Source organism: Triturus cristatus, chromosome 1_2 (assembly GCF_964204655.1).
Source record: "Triturus cristatus chromosome 1_2, aTriCri1.1, whole genome shotgun sequence".
In the NCBI taxonomy this organism is placed as follows: domain Eukaryota; kingdom Metazoa; phylum Chordata; class Amphibia; order Caudata; family Salamandridae; genus Triturus; species Triturus cristatus.
The window spans coordinates 948,164,562-948,180,332 of record NC_140580.1 but is presented as its reverse complement, the minus strand read 5'-3'; the positions used below and the strand labels follow the sequence as shown (position 1 = coordinate 948,180,332).

The following is a 15,771-nucleotide window of genomic DNA, read 5'->3' as shown; positions in this document are numbered from 1 at the left end:
TTTATGCGGCGTGGTATTCTACCCTCATTCACCTGTAGTTTCCAATACCAAGGGCATACATAACTCTGGGGTGGGTATATTACTGGGTACTAAGAGATGTACCCAGAAAGTACCCTTGGAAATGAGGAATTAGTGAGGAAAATAGAAAATACTCCTCCAGTAGTTTATCATTTCAGATCAGAGTGTTGCCTAGTTGAAATGGATACATATACTCTAACTACACATTGTGTTATTGTAGATAGATGCGGAGCAGAGGGGTTAGATGTTATACAACTTCCTTGGAACCGTGTAATATACAGGCTTTTTGGGAAGATGTGGTCAATGAATTTCAAAGTATAGTTGGTAATATACTTGGATTGTAAATACAAATAAAAAAAGAAGTGTCCCCCAAAAGGACACTGAACTCGGAAAGAGTGAATATCGCTCAGGCATGCCATCAGGTGGCAATAGTGCTACAGCATATTTTGGAGGTACAGTTTTGATAACAATGGATGTGGAATTGACAATGCATACATGTGTTGCTTTTCTCCCCGAATGTCCATTTTTTCCTTCTTGCCATATCTCCTATCAGTAGATGTGCTGGAAGACTGTCTGGAAGGAGGTGCCTAAATATTTTTGGCTACCTGTGAGAGGGAGGTTCTTTGTTCCATACACCTCCTTGAACCAGTTTGCAAAGCTCTCTTTGGAGGTGTTATTTTGGTACCCCTGACCTGATTATTTTGTTTAATTTAGAGGCACTGTCAGACGCAGTGCAACGGATGGATCACCACCACAATACTACTTGAAGAATTACAAAAACTGATTTAAAAAAGTGTGCACGGAGAATCACTACACTTTTGGTGAATATGCAATACCTTTCACACTCTACTTATAAGAATAAGAAGTATAAGCAATTCCATTTACATTATCTTCCTCAACATGAACTTGTTGCTTGCTAGGACATCAGGTCTGTATGTGAATTCAAAGTCTTCTCTTGATGATCTTGTTAGAGGGTGGTTTTTACCACATAATTTAGCGCAGAAATGTTCTATTTAAAATAACGACACACGTGTAAAATGCATGAACTGAGTCAAGAGTGGCACTATTTATTCAAACAATTTAAACACAAATGTCAAAGACTCTTCATTAATCAAAAATAACACTATGCATACTAGTAAGTTACAAGTATCAAAGACACATCGCAGATCATGAGCAAAAAAATGCAATCTTGTAAGTTTAAAATCACGGCAATCCAAAGAAAAAGAGAGAGAGAGAAAATGAATATCAAAGTACAATGAGACATTACAACCTCAATCAAAATTCTAAATAAAACGGTTAACCGGGAACACCATCGTCGTGAGAAAAAATACACTGCGCGAGGTGGTCAATGGATGGGCAGATAAGTAGCCCATTTATAAATTTGAAATGAGGAACCATTGACCACACAATCTAATTTTGGCAGATGCTTGACCACAGAACATAATAAAAGTTTGAATTTTTAATCAAAAACACTTTGCGTCACCTCTCGGAAGCTTTAGGGTGAAAGCTCCCTTATAAGGCTAGTGTTTATTTTAGGCCCTCTCGCTATTTTAGTTTCCAAAGCTGCGGAAAGTCCCAGTTGGGCCCCATTCCCACTTTTATCCCATCTTGTCTTCTAGATGACAGATGCATCTTGTTATTGCTCCATCTTCTTGATGTTCAGTAAGATGTACACGTAGAGGACAGGGGCTAGAAGACTTGTTCACCAGAAAGACAGTGACCTGAGTTTATTGGCCTTCATAGGAGAGATACATCTGAAGTTACAGGAGGGTGTGAGGCCTACTGCCTCTGTAGACGCTCTAGGCAGTGTGGACAATTTTAGCATAACCCAGTCTGTGGGCTGGCAGGGACAATTGAGACTCTCATGCTTTAGATGTGGACAGAATGGGCCTGGGGCACTATATGGTAAAACTAGACCCTGCTTCATTCTGGGTGTGTTTTTAAAGAAATTGTGACCTGCACAGGTAACTTTTCTGCTTCCCCTTGCCTGGTGCTACCATATTGAGGGCGTCGGCCAAGTCAAGCAGATAATTTAATTATAGGGATTGGATACGCATCTTGTCTAAACTATTTGTTTCTTTCATGGACAGTATTGTTGGCATTGTGAGCATACGTGCGACAGCTATTCTTTTCTTTTTCTGCTACTCTCGATTGACAACCCAGACTTGGACAGAAAGGCTACTGAATGAGTCTCTACAACCAGAGTTTGTTTAGGCTGTGCTGAAGCAAATTGCGAAATAGACTCGACTTCTGGCCTATTCCCTCTCTTCTTGACCCTTATTTGGGTACTAACACCACTGGCTTCTACAGACATAATGAATATCAGAAAAGCCAGATTTTTATGTCATGATATGCTTATCTAAAAAAGGTTTTGTGCAAGAAAACCCTTTCTAGCTTCCATTACATGCTCTTTTTACGTGTTATCTCATAGTGTCCCCATCCTCGGTGATGGGTGTGTTTCAAGCTTAATGAGCAGGTGTGGGCGATCCACTGTTATAGAAGAAAGTCTCTCTTTTTATTGGTGTTGCTTTCATACAAGAGATTCTTTACGAAGTGAACATTTTCACAAAGAAAGAGAGCAAGTCAGTACGCACAAGCTGCAGGTGGTATACAGGCAAAAACATCATAGTATCATTCAACTGTGATAGAGGATAAGGGAGAGGACAGTACTCAAGATATTCCGCCTCTGACAGTAAATGACTGCATCATACCACTTAGAACTGATGGAGGAACACAGAGGTTGCCAGCAGTCGTGGAACTGTAACTCAGACAGGTGGGTGAAAAATGGCACCAACACGAGTACTGTATATAGTTGATGGGAACACCCAAAACACAGCATTGCAACGATGATCATATCATTTTTCTTTGTCAAGAGGTTAATGAACTTCTGCTCAAGGTAACAACAGAAGAATTGCTACACAGTGAGAGAAATCAAGGAGTTTAGTCTGTATTTTCTGTATTCCTCTTACCGACTTAATATTAAGACCTATATTTGACATTCAATTACTCAGCAATTACTTATTGGCAACCATAGACCTTGAAGATGCATACTTCCATGTCCCCGCACATCCATAAAATCAAGGGCTCTTCAGGTTTGTGAAGTAGTGTGTTATCATTTCAAGGTGTTGCGGCTAGTGACCAAATCAAAATGAGTCTTTTCAGAAAATGGCTGGCACTAATGACTGCACATCTAATGTGTGTGTGAGAACATACATGTGTATCCTTCTCTAGAAACAGGCTAGATAAGGATACACAACAGGAACAACTGGAACATTTGTTTCACTTCATTTTATGTTTCTTTCCCCTTTTCTCTGTCATTATTGTTTTATAAAATCCTGTGCTGCACAAACAGAATGCCTGTAAATATATTTAATCAACAAATCCGTAAATTAACATTTAAACACTAACATTTCTTTGCTTGTTGTATTACAAGTTACAACAAATAGTTTTTTAAGTTTATGATTTCCCATCTTTTCATTGGCATTTTCATACTAACTAAAAGTATGTGATAGTCACGGTATTAACTGGACTGACTGTTTTTTCATGCAGATGACACGCTTTCATTTTGCTGGGATCAGACCACTTATCTTAGCATTTGCCTGGGTGAAAAAGATCCTCTGAATCTTGACGTAGAAAACATGTCACTGCTGGAACTGAGAAAAAAGGTACGATTTTGAAGGAGAGATTGTGGTTTTCTTTTTCTATGACTTTCTCTCAAGAACGCGGGCATTAGCAGTAGACCCTTCCCTTTGCAGCACCCCCAAGGCTTGGTTGGCTGCAGTGAAAATCTCTCTCTGAACACAAGTGGTACAGCATGGAGGAAAACAGTCAGTGCATGCTTCCTCACATACTGAAGTGTCAGAGGCATAATACAGACCCTGTCCCGAAAAGCATCCCCTATCACACCGCCACGGTAGCCCATTCACTCCTGATAACATACACAGACTTATGCTTTCTTGTTGCTTAACATGTTAATAAAATAGTCAGTGAAAGACAAGGCAGCAATGAGAGAATCTGTTGGACCCCTACATATTTTAAAACATTTTTAGCATGTTAATTTTGTGCATGCACTTTTCAGTACACAGGTAACACAACTCCATCAAGTTTGTACTACATTGTTAGCACGGATATTGAGGCTTCTTGTCTGTAGAAAATCATAAAAGCACCAAAAACTGGCAGAATTGTGTCCACATATACCAGTGCTGCTGCCTATGGAATATTGAAAGTATACAAACCATGTTTCCAGTGACAACTATTAAACCTTGTGCCTCTTGATTTATTGACCCTGCTGTCACAAATGTAATGCAGATCTGAACAAGCTTTTGAAATGTAATCATTCTGTAAATTATATGAGTAGAAAGACAATTTCAATATGTGGAGAGTGCTACAGGTGACAGTGCAGTGAGAGTGAAAATAAGTGAACAATGTGCGAATGAAAAAACATACAGTGCGCATAACAAAGGCCTGCCTTAACCATCAGAACATCAATCAAAAAGTGAAACCCCACAGAAAAATAAATTGGTTAGGTTTCTCAAAGTCCTGCAATCAAAGCAAATATGGTTAAGACTGTGAAGTCGACGTTTCGACCCCGTAAAGTCCTTTAATGGGGTCTTCATCAGGACACAATTATAGCAACTGATAAATAAATATAGGAAATTAGAGAAATGAATAAGAGGAGAAGAGTCAAGGCAAATTATACCATCATACTGCTCACCTGACCCAAAAAGGAATATGCCTCAAAGCAATGTTTAGAAAACTAACCAGGCAGTCAATGTACTACAAATTATACACATGACCTTTAAGGGAAAGAGCTAAAATTAAAAAAAACCAAAATGAGTGAGGGAGACGGTCACTAAGCCGGCAGAGGAATACTATATACATAATTCATAATGGTCTGTGCAAGGTATGCTATAAAGGAGCCGTGGTAATATACCACAAAAGCTACCTGACATGTCTGTAAAATACTTGGGGGAGTAGTGACGTAGTCACCATGCAAAAGTACACAGCAAATAAACCATAGAGATATGGGAGGATCAGCACACACCACGCAGATCCCACTGATGGTCTCTGGTACACAGCCCCTGCAAAGGCACTCCTGTTATCCTGTACAGATTTTGTAACCCATGATTGTGCCTATTGGGAAAGGGAACCATGTTTTACCCTGAGCATATACTAGGGGCTAGCAAAGACAACATGATGGCTTTACAGATTCCACCTCCTGACATCACCATGTTCTCATTGTGCACCTTTGTGGCACGTATTATGGCATATAGCGTTTTGTGACAAGCCAAACCACACATTATGTTTCTCTAGTTGGCAGGGACAGTACATGTGGCTGTGTAGCAGTGAAGATCTGTTGTTGCTGTTATGTGAGGTCATTTACATTAAAACACAGTAACTCCTCATTTTGAAGTTGGGTAGGCAATGCTACAATGACGGCAATACAAACGCTTCTTTGTTTTTATTATTAGTGTTAAAATTCATAAAAAGTGTTCATAACATATGGATAAAAGGCCAATTAATAAATGTAAACTCTATTTCTTAGGTGAAAGAGCTGTTGTTGCTGGTACAGGATCTGCAATCGCGGAATTATGATCAAACAAATAAGCAGAGCAGCCATTGTTTTGAGAATTTGGATGATGACAAAACCGAAAATGCAATTAGCGAGGATATGGTACGTTTACTGAAAATAAATTACATTGTTTGAGGGCACATAACGGTTCCACTCCTACATTCTTTGCAAATTGTGCTACGTTTATTGATGTGGTGGTGTAGTGGGCAAAAGAACGATGGATTTAACCCAGATCTCTTGACTGGGGGAGAATGTTTGCATTGTCAGCATTCCGTCCATCATTTGTTTGTTGTAACACGTTTATTGATGCAGCACGACAATATTTTTTTCTGTGTGTGTTATTATGTATTATGTGAGCCCCAACTAACAAAAGTTTGGGTTTTAAAAGTCTGATTCATTTCCTGTCGACTTAAATTGCTAACACTATTTCGGCCTCTTAGTGCTATGCATCTTCAACAATTGCTTCTTGAGGTTTGAAAATCTCCCAGCAAGTAGTAGGCATCCAGCTCATGCAGCCCCATTCTTGGCTGGTCATGTGTATTATTAAAAGTGCCCAGGGGGTGCAACAGGGATGCATGCCCACTTTTTGCAGCCTGAGGGACTTTGGTATAACAGAAGGGGCCACAGACATTTGTGTGAATTTGTTACCTTTTTTTTCTTCCTGCTCAGAGTATTCTTGTGTTTTTCTCCTTCTCATTTTGCTGTATCTAAAATGAATTGCTCAGTTAAACTTTAGGAATCTAAACGTGATTATTAGGATGGTAGTCAGACTTCACGCAAAGATAGGCAATGTGACCAAGCAGGCTGAGGCTTCTTGCTATCTGATCTTGGATGAGATTTTATCAGAGTGGGTAATTTGCCTTTTGGGCCAGCCCAACACTGTACTCGGGGAAAGTGTATCTCTTCCCGCTAACCGCCTCGGTGTGGTGGAGGTGGGGGGGTTTGGGGGGGTCCGCGGTGGTGTGAATTAAACCTAAATTCTCGGGTTTTACAGACAACCCAAGCTTTCTGGAGTTCTACAGCTTCCTGAACCAAAAGAAGGTTTTTAGCCTTGCCTCCAGGCAGCTTGTAGTTCTCAGTTTTTGAAAGACCATACCAAAAACGTAGAGGGGCTTAGAGCCCATACCATTTGGATGGCTTTCTCGTCACTATAGTTTGCTTGGTCAATCAATGGCTTTCCTTTTTTCTCGTGTTTTTGACCCTCCACTGCATCTTAGTTTCTTTACCACCTTTTTTGACTAGGTGACTTGTCTCATTCCACTGCTCACATTTAAGGAATTACTTTTTTCTGTTTTTAAGCACTCCTCGAGGGTACATGTGTTTTATTGTTCACTCGTATGCTGCTTTCCCTGCCTCCGATATAACCACGCTCTTGCGCTCCTTGTTACTCATCCACATCCGTGCTCTCCCCCTTTGCAGGTTTTGCCGTTCAGAACAAGCACTCTGTTTTGCCCCCATGTCCATTGCTATCCCCATGCCAGCATTTAAAAAGAAATTCCTTTCCTGCCCCATTCCTGTTGCTTTGGTCTAATCTCATTCCCCCACTCGCTCCTGTTTTGCTTCCCATGCCCTCGCTGCTGTAAAATAAAATACTTTACTTTTACTTTTTTGGAGAGGGTGCCAGGCGGCACCCCCACCCCCTTTTATTTAACTTGTTTTCAAGCAAGAGTTACAAAAGACTTGTTACCCCATTGGGTTTTATATCCCCTTAACTGTCAGGAAAAGGGACGATGAGGTAAAGCCCCCCACCATGCCTAGAGCCACCAGATGCGAACACAGAAGAAAGATGTGGTGTGTAGAGCCACCACCTCTTCCTGCCCCCTTCAAGTTCGAAGGAAACAAGTGACCATCTTGGATAAACACTGCATTGTTTGTGAACTTCAGAGAAGTGATACAAGAAGCTACAAATAACCACCAAATATTAATGAAAAAAGTTGGTGAGATTATGTATTTTTAATTTGAGTTACAATTACATTTCTAACATTAAAACATCTTTTTTTTTTCTAATCTAAATAAAGAAGTGTAGTAACAATGTATGCAACTCAAACAGGTGTTAGAGTGCACCTAAATCCCGCCGTTAAATTGCAGTTTTCCAGAGTCCTCCTTTGCATAATTTTTTAACTATTCCTCCTTGAACATGGCCCTATCTTTAACAGCTCATATATGGACAAGCTTTCCTTTCTTGTCTTTAGCAACCATCTTAAAACAGCATATGTTGCTTTAACGTGTATGGAACGTGTGCACGGGACCTAGTACAGAAAAAGGTGAAAACAAAGCGGCACAAGTATTAATACATTTAAAGCAATGTAAATGCTTTATATTAATACTACTGGCTGCCATTGGTAAGTAAAATAAAAGGCTGTGGAGTGTTAAATGTTTACAATGTCTGGTTTTATTTCTTGACTGTTCACATCATACTTTTCTTTTGAGAAGTAATCTAAAAGAACTCAATTTAAACATCTTTAACAGTGACTTTCTGCTCCATTGAAATCCTGTCAATACAATTTCTAGGTGGCATATCACCAACATTGTCCTTCAGTGTCAATGAAGCTGATTTGACGTCCAAAGTTCGCTGCCTTATGTTGTCTCTTAATAAACTTATATTAATGATATCCAACACTGGGACTTGCCATTGGAGGCTTCGTGGGATGGGCGCATTCCTGTAGTGTGGTTGCTAATTGTGGAAAGCGGAATTCCACCACGTTCCAGCTCTATGTTCTACTCCTGGGTATTCCATGAGTAAACTATGGAACACTGGGTGTTAGTTGGAGCAGGTTAGCTAAATGGGAGCATATGCCAGGATGTGTGAAGGAATAAACCTGTTTACAAGCTGCAGTTTCTTGTCAGTTCTTCAGTATGGAGCCACTGCAATTTCCCACACTCAAGGATGGATCATACAGACAAGTAAAACCACCATTGCCAGAGACATAGTGTACACATAGCGTGCAAGAATAAATACGTAAAAAACTAATAATGTAATCATGTAAACAGGATCCGTCTCTTATTCCTTTGCACTGACAATCCATCTGCTTTTATTCTTTTAACTTACAGGCTTTGTTTGCTTTAGGGCTGCAATCTGTATAGAAAGTTCACATTCTAGCTTGGTGTTGGTAAATTGTCTGCAGAGTAAGAGAAAATCGACAATGCTTACCTGTAAAGTAATTGATGCAGCTCCCTACAGTTTCTATAGAAGTAGTGCATGACTTGGCCAAAACAGTGCAGTTTAGAGTAATTTTAAAAACTTAGTTAACAATAAAGTTACATTACCAAAACATTATTCTTAGACCCTGGACTGCCCATTTCTTTATCTTCCAGCTTGGACTGCTACTTTATGTCTTTCCGAAGTGCATGGTTTTCTACCTATACCTTGTAACATAGATGCTCACTGTTCTGCAATTTCTGTTAATCCCATGTTCTCTTTTATAACATTATTAGCCTGGGAATTTAAGGTTATCAGTGATGGGGTTCCTGAGTCCTGGGTTCTAATAAATAACATTGTTGTATGTCAGATTAAACTTGCTTATAATGTTGGAGTTATTAGGGGCAGGGGAGCAGTGAGACGTTCAGTGCACACTGCATTCAACACACAGAGTCAAATTCAAAGAGATGTAGGTTTGCCACCTTGCTTGATGTCATCAGGGCGCCATGTTTGCAGTTCAGAGTTCTTCTTTTGCTCTTCATTGCATCAGGAGGTTTAGTTCAATTGGTAAAATAAAGAAAACTAAGACCACAGCCATTAGAGTATAATATGACACTGTGAGGTTACAGTGTCATCAGGTAATCCATGAAAAAAGAACTTCTTTTACCCGGAGGTGACCTCCTATTATGTTGCAGTGAACTTGAAGCTAACTCATGTATTCCTTAAAGCAGGACATGGGAGATGCATCTGTATAATTGAGTATACATCCATTGTTTTTGTTTGTGACTAATTCCTCAATTGTAGGTGTTCTCAAGCTTGACAAGGTACGCCATGTGAGATAAACTGCCTAGGTTTACTCCTTACACCACATGGTCAGGACACTATGGGTCTTATTCTCTAATGTGAATTTACACATGAGTAAATCTACATGTCTAAATTTACTCTTATATTCTGCATTGTTTTATACAGCACTAATGAGGATTTCCAGACTGAGCAAGATAACATCTTAACACATTTCAGGAACAGAGGCTACAAGGATAGTGTACTATACAATGCCAAGGATAAGGTCAGAAGTATCTCACAGAATGAGCTATTGTTAAACCCATCCTCCAGTAAAATCAAAAAGCTTGCACAAAAAGATAATAAAGCACCTAGGATGATTACCACCTTTAGCAGAGGTGCATGTGCCCTTAAGAAAGCTATGAGAGCTCACTGGAATCTTTTAGTGGCAGATCCCATAATAGGCAATAGCCCACAAGTGACATATAAACGAGCTAGATCATTGCGGGACCGTTTAGTCCACAGCTACCCTTCATATACCGCACATACACATTGGTTACAAGCCCCTACTGGGTTCACTACGTGTGGATCATGTAAAGCCTGTCAGAATGGCAAAAATTGCAAGGAGTATGAGACGAGTCTAGGTAGAACCAAGAAAATTGCCCACAACATCAATTGCAAAAGTGATTTTGCTGTCTATGTGCTTGAATGCCGTTGCGGTCTCCGGTACGTAGGCAGCACAAAGCTACCACTGAAACAACGCATATTACAGCATATGTGAGCTGTAAAGAACCAGGATTTCAGCTATCCAGTGGCGCGGTATTTTGCTGAGAAACATAAGAGTAATGCTCGCATTTACTTTTCTTTGGGGTTGATAAGATACCAGCGCACATACGTGGTGGTAACAGGGAGACAAGCCTCAGGGTTCTTGAGTCCAAATATATAATAGAATTGGATTGCAAAATACTGAAAAGGCTTGAATGGGGGAGAGGAACTTGCCACCCATATAGGCTGCTAAGTCATGTCCATCAACAAACTACTGCTCTCTCACTATCTTCAGTATTTTTAATGGGTTTAAGTAGGTGTCACATCACAATTTTAACATGGACATTGACATTGGGTCATTGGTAGCCTTACATATGCCAAGTTCGGCAGGCGAATAAGTATTCTCATTTACGGATACACTATCTAGATACCAGATTATTAATTTCCTAGGTATCTTATCCATAGATCCTCTACCTGAGGTCCGTAGTATTCGTATTTTCTTTTATTACTTCACTTACTACACACTTATCACTATTAATTTTGGAACATTCTCTACTCACAGTTCCCATTGCTTAGCACTTTACCTAAGGTCCACTTTCCTGTCTTGATCACCCATTAATCCTATCAGACGACACATTAGTGCATTTTATATGCCAAACAAGTTCAATGCAATACAAGTTTTAGCATAGGATTCTGGTCGTTGGGCCCAGTACTGACCAAGAACATCTTCTTATTATTCTGCTGCAATGGCGACCTTATGTGGTGTACATTCTACAAAGGTGCCGCTTACACATCGATATCCGCATTCATACAGGCATTTGTCTGATTGCTGTGGATATCCGATAAGTTCTTACATGCCATACGCATGCTTCGAAATATGTAGTTTTCGGGCATCATCTACATCAGTTTACTGCTTGTATTTTGCAGAAACCACGCCATACCAATATTCAAATTTATCCCAATAAATGCAGGGGTGCCATAAAAGCGCTTGTTAAGATTACGCTCCTACACAAACCAGAATGCCGTAACTCGAAACAAAACTCTATTGGTTGCTACATGAACTTACAAAACGAATTTTAATTCCACTGCATATTGCGCTGTCATTATTGGTAGAGTTATGAGGTGATGTCATGACTAAACATACTACCGTAGGTCAACAGAATGTAGATTTTTAATATTAACATAACAAATTGCTATGCTTTAACAGAATGTTGTTGTTGTTATTTGACGTTGATAACATTTATTTAGTGACAATTGTAATGACAAGCACAAAGCAGCCAGCTGAGCATGCGCTCCGATTTTTGGTACTACTTACACTGCAAAGTTTTTTTATGAATTTACGAATTGAATGAAGTTGACTAATTACAAATGTTTGATTTGTTTATATAATTTATGCATGTGTTTGCCAATTGTCACATTTCGAATAAGAACTTGGGTGCGTGATATGGAAGTATTTTTTCTATGTCTAACATTTGGTCGTATTTCAGTGGGTAATCAATGTACAGGAAATTGTTTGACAAAAGCTTGACGCCGAAACGCGTCGCCTTTTGGTTTGTGCACAATAAACTTTGTGCTTCTTCTTCTGGTGTGCTGCATCCCGGAAATAAATATATATATATATATCTGAAAGAGACACGTTAGTGATAGATTCCTTACCTTAGAATGTTTCCTAGGCGTCAGTCTGGATCCGGAAAGTTTTCTGCTTAACAGTGCCCCTGCGCTCCAGTAGGTGGCGCTGTGCGGTTCCGCGCCTGTCACTGGCGTCGTGCGGACCGGGACGACGTCACGGAGGCTACTTAGGCGCCACCCAATGCGCGCTGACGTCAGTTCTTTCTTTTTCCGCGCCGAAAGCGCAGATACGGATTGAGCACGTACCTCGGTCATTTTTTGACCACTTTTTGGAGACTTTTGTCTCCTTGTCTTGTCTCCTGGTGCACGTAGGAATGCCCGGCTTTAAGTCTTGCGGGTCGTGCCACCGTAATATGTCGGTGGCGGACCCCCATGATGTCTGCCTCTACTACCTGGAGACCGACCACGACTGGATTGTTGGGACTGCCGTGCCATGGCTCCGAAGACATTACTGGAGCGGCGCCGGAAGTTGCTGGAGGTCCGGCATTCCTCTCACCGCCCCTCCGGGTCTAGGGGCCGCTTGTGGGACCGCAGCTGTCGTTCCATGGACTCGAAGTCGTCTTCTTCAGATTCCGGTAAGCAACGCCATCGCTCCCCGGAGGCGGATGTGGGGGACAGGGGCTCCGCCCCTGTGGTTCCTCTGGAGCCTGTTAGTCCTGCCATACCTGGGTCCGTCGGCGACTCCCGAACAGCGGCAAGATTTTATTGCTGCCTTGGACCGCCTGTTAAGGCCTCGGGATCACGCCGGTCCCGTGTCCAGATCCTGTTGACCCGACGGCACCGCCTCCGGCGCCAGCCCCGGAGCCACCGGATCCACCGCCCGCGGCTCCGGCCCCACAAGGTGCAACACCGCTGGCTCTGGCCCTGGCGCTACCCTTGGCTCCGGCCCCAGCACTGCCCCTGGCGCCGCCACAGGCACCGCACTGGGTGCCGTTTATCCCGCCCCTGCCTCGGTTCTCGGACCATTTCGTTCCGACCTGGGATCCTCATTGGGATGGGGCTCCGGTTCGGCCCCGTCCGGCTCTCGCTCCTGGCGCCGCTGGCCCCCTCACTGGCTCCGATCCTGCCGCCGCGACCAGCTCCTTCTACCCCGGAGCCGGATGAGGACTGGGATGGCTCCGAGGACCCCCTTGTGCGAAAATGTGACTCCGCGCAGGATTGGGTGAATGACCTTCAAGATGCGGGGGAACTTGATTTGTCTTCTGACCCGGGGTTTGCTACTATGGAGGAGGGCGCTTCCTACACTATGGTGCTGCGTCGAGCCGTGGAGACTCTCCACCTCGACCTCTCTACAGTGGCCCTTAAGACCAACCTCCTTACGGAGGTGCTCAAGACTAAGTCTACGTTGTCGGAGCCGCTGCTCCCTTTCCATGAGGCCCTTACCGAAGTCCTCTTGGGTACTTGGTTGCGGCGGGCCTCGGGGGCGCTGGTGGATAAGAACATCGCTAGGTGTCATCGTCCGGCGCCTGGTGATTCCGCCTTCCTGACCACTCACCCCACGCCTGAGAGCCTGGTCATTCAGGCCTCGACATCGCAGAGTGCCTTTCCATCGGCTCTGCTGGACAAGAACTCTAAGCGGCTTGACCAATATGGCAGAGGTTTTTCCCCTCAGCCAGTTTGGGGTTGAGATTGGTTAATATCGCCTGCTTATTGGGCCATTACTCCCACGCAGTGTGGGATTCGGTGGCGGAGGTTCTGCCTCAGTGCTCTGAGGAGGTCCAGGCTGTCCTTTCCCAAGCTATTGCAGAGGGCAAGGATGCAGCGAAGTTTGCCATCAGGTGTGGTTTGAACACCGCTGATACGTTGGGCAGGGCGATTTCCACGACTGTGGCGTTACGGCGCCACGCCTGGTTACGTTCCACTGGCTTCTCGCCCGATGTCCAGAGCTCGCTCATGGACATGCCCTTTAATGGCTCCAGCCTCTTTGGTGATAAGGCTGACAATGCCCTGGAGCGCTTTATAGACTCTCGTGCCACAGCCAAGTCTTTGGGTCTTTCCTCGAAAACCCCTGCCACGACGGGGTTTCGTTCCTTTCGTGGCCAGGGCAGGGGTGCCCAGGCGCGCTCTTCCAGCAAGCCTGTGCAAAGCCAGCCTCAGCGAGGCCGCGTACATGGGTTCCGCAGGGGCGGGTCTGGTAACTAGAGTGCGGGGCAGTCCACTTCCACCCCCGCTGCTTCCACCTCGAAACCTTCCTAATCCGAGCGTCAGGGAGCACCCCACGCCAGTGGGTGGCAGGGTTCACCTCATTCTTTCCCGTGACACCAGATCTTCCCAAATATTCGAGGGAACCCTTGTGCAAATTACACAGCTTCTTCTACCCGCATACACAAATCCCTATTTTATTCCCATTGTTTCACCTGGGTAATTGTGTGCTTCTCCGTAATTTGACTAGATCTTGCCAGGCTACCAGTAATGCGACATTACAAAATAACAAAGTATGCCTTTACAGTGACTGTTCCGCCAGTAGTCCATAGCATACCACCTGTACATTCAAATTCCATGGTCTTTGTAAGAAGGTGGCATATGCCTGCTGTTGCAGGCACTACCATAAAGTGTGTCACTGTGCCTTCCTTTTGACATTCACTGGGGCACCTGTTATTGTCTGACTTAGCAATGTGATATATAACCTGGTCCATGGTGCAGTATTTTCAGTTGCACCAGCCTAAAACTCGCTCCTATAGCAACTTCCCTCGGGTGTTTACAATCTTCTACCCAGGCTGTGTTCTCTATCCTATACATGTCTTGTTTCCACCTTTCTTTAAGTCTGTCTAGGGGTCAGTGGCAGCTATTCAATAGTGTTCAGTAAATGTGTGAATTTGCATGTGTGTGCAGTGGTGACATCCGTACCCTTTCTTCCATCGGGTATTCCTCTTCTAATTCTTATAGATGTCCTTTGTACCTGGTTAATGTATGTTTATGCAACACAAAAAGATGATGACCGGAATGTTGAACATTGTCAAACATTCACCCCAGTCACAGATCTGGGTTTAATCCATCGATATTTTGCTCGCCACGCCATTCCAGTTTGGACCCAGCCATATGCAAATCAGCCTTGACCCTGTGCCCCATGGGAACAGTCCAGCCCGAACTTCCAAGCCAGGTCCTCCCTGGACTGGCAAACAAGCATCCTGGGACTGGTTTTGAGGCATCACCCCATATCAGCCAGGGTAGCTTGAATCCAGTGGCAAAGTGAGCAAGGGGCCCACGTCCGGGCATACCCTGCCAACTTAAGGCAAACAAAGCAAACACAAAGGGATGATAGAAGGAGCGCTGAAAGGAAACAACGTTTTTAATTCTTGTTTGCTTATAATCTTCGCCTCAAATAACAAACCTGATGTTCATCAGACAATTGCTTTTGATGTTCATAAACATAAAGATATCACTGCCACGGTGCGGAATTCCAAAACACATTTCAAAAGAAAAGTAAATATTTTGAGAAATTCTCTTATTGGAAAACATGCCAGAAGAATGCAACATTTGTTATTTTTAAAAAGCAATTCGAGTTAATTGTTGTTGAAATAATATAATTTTCACTAAAGTCAGCTTCAATTGTTCACCACAAAAGAAAGTACAGAACAAGAGGTAGTCGGCAAAGACCACTCTTTTCATAGAAAAATGTAGACATTCCTGATTTAAGAATCCAGGTGCTCCACTGTCGCAGAATACAGAGCCAATGTCAGTTATCTATTTTGAAGGAGTGGTAGCTCTTGAATACCTTGTTGCAGATTTGGGTGGTGGGGGCACTTATGGACACTGGGCCCTGTCCTAAACACTCAGATTACCACTAGCAAATGGTGGAGCAGGCATTTAGGTTTACGGGTTAACTTATGTCTGAAAACTGTGATGTCTCTGACATCAAAAGGGGCAT

The 15,771-nt window shown here is 42.9% G+C and overlaps 1 protein-coding gene across 1 annotated transcript in view; it reads left to right on the top strand.

Moving 5' to 3' along the window:
- Positions 1 to 15,771, top strand: part of CDK5RAP2 (CDK5 regulatory subunit associated protein 2) — a 723,544-nt gene that overhangs the window by 304,602 nt on the left and 403,171 nt on the right. Inside the window, exons 19-20 of the mRNA XM_085609970.1 lie at positions 3,568 to 3,683; positions 5,564 to 5,692. Of these exons, the coding sequence (XP_085466096.1) occupies positions 3,568 to 3,683; positions 5,564 to 5,692 (245 nt within the window). The remainder of the gene's footprint in view (positions 1 to 3,567; positions 3,684 to 5,563; positions 5,693 to 15,771) is intronic.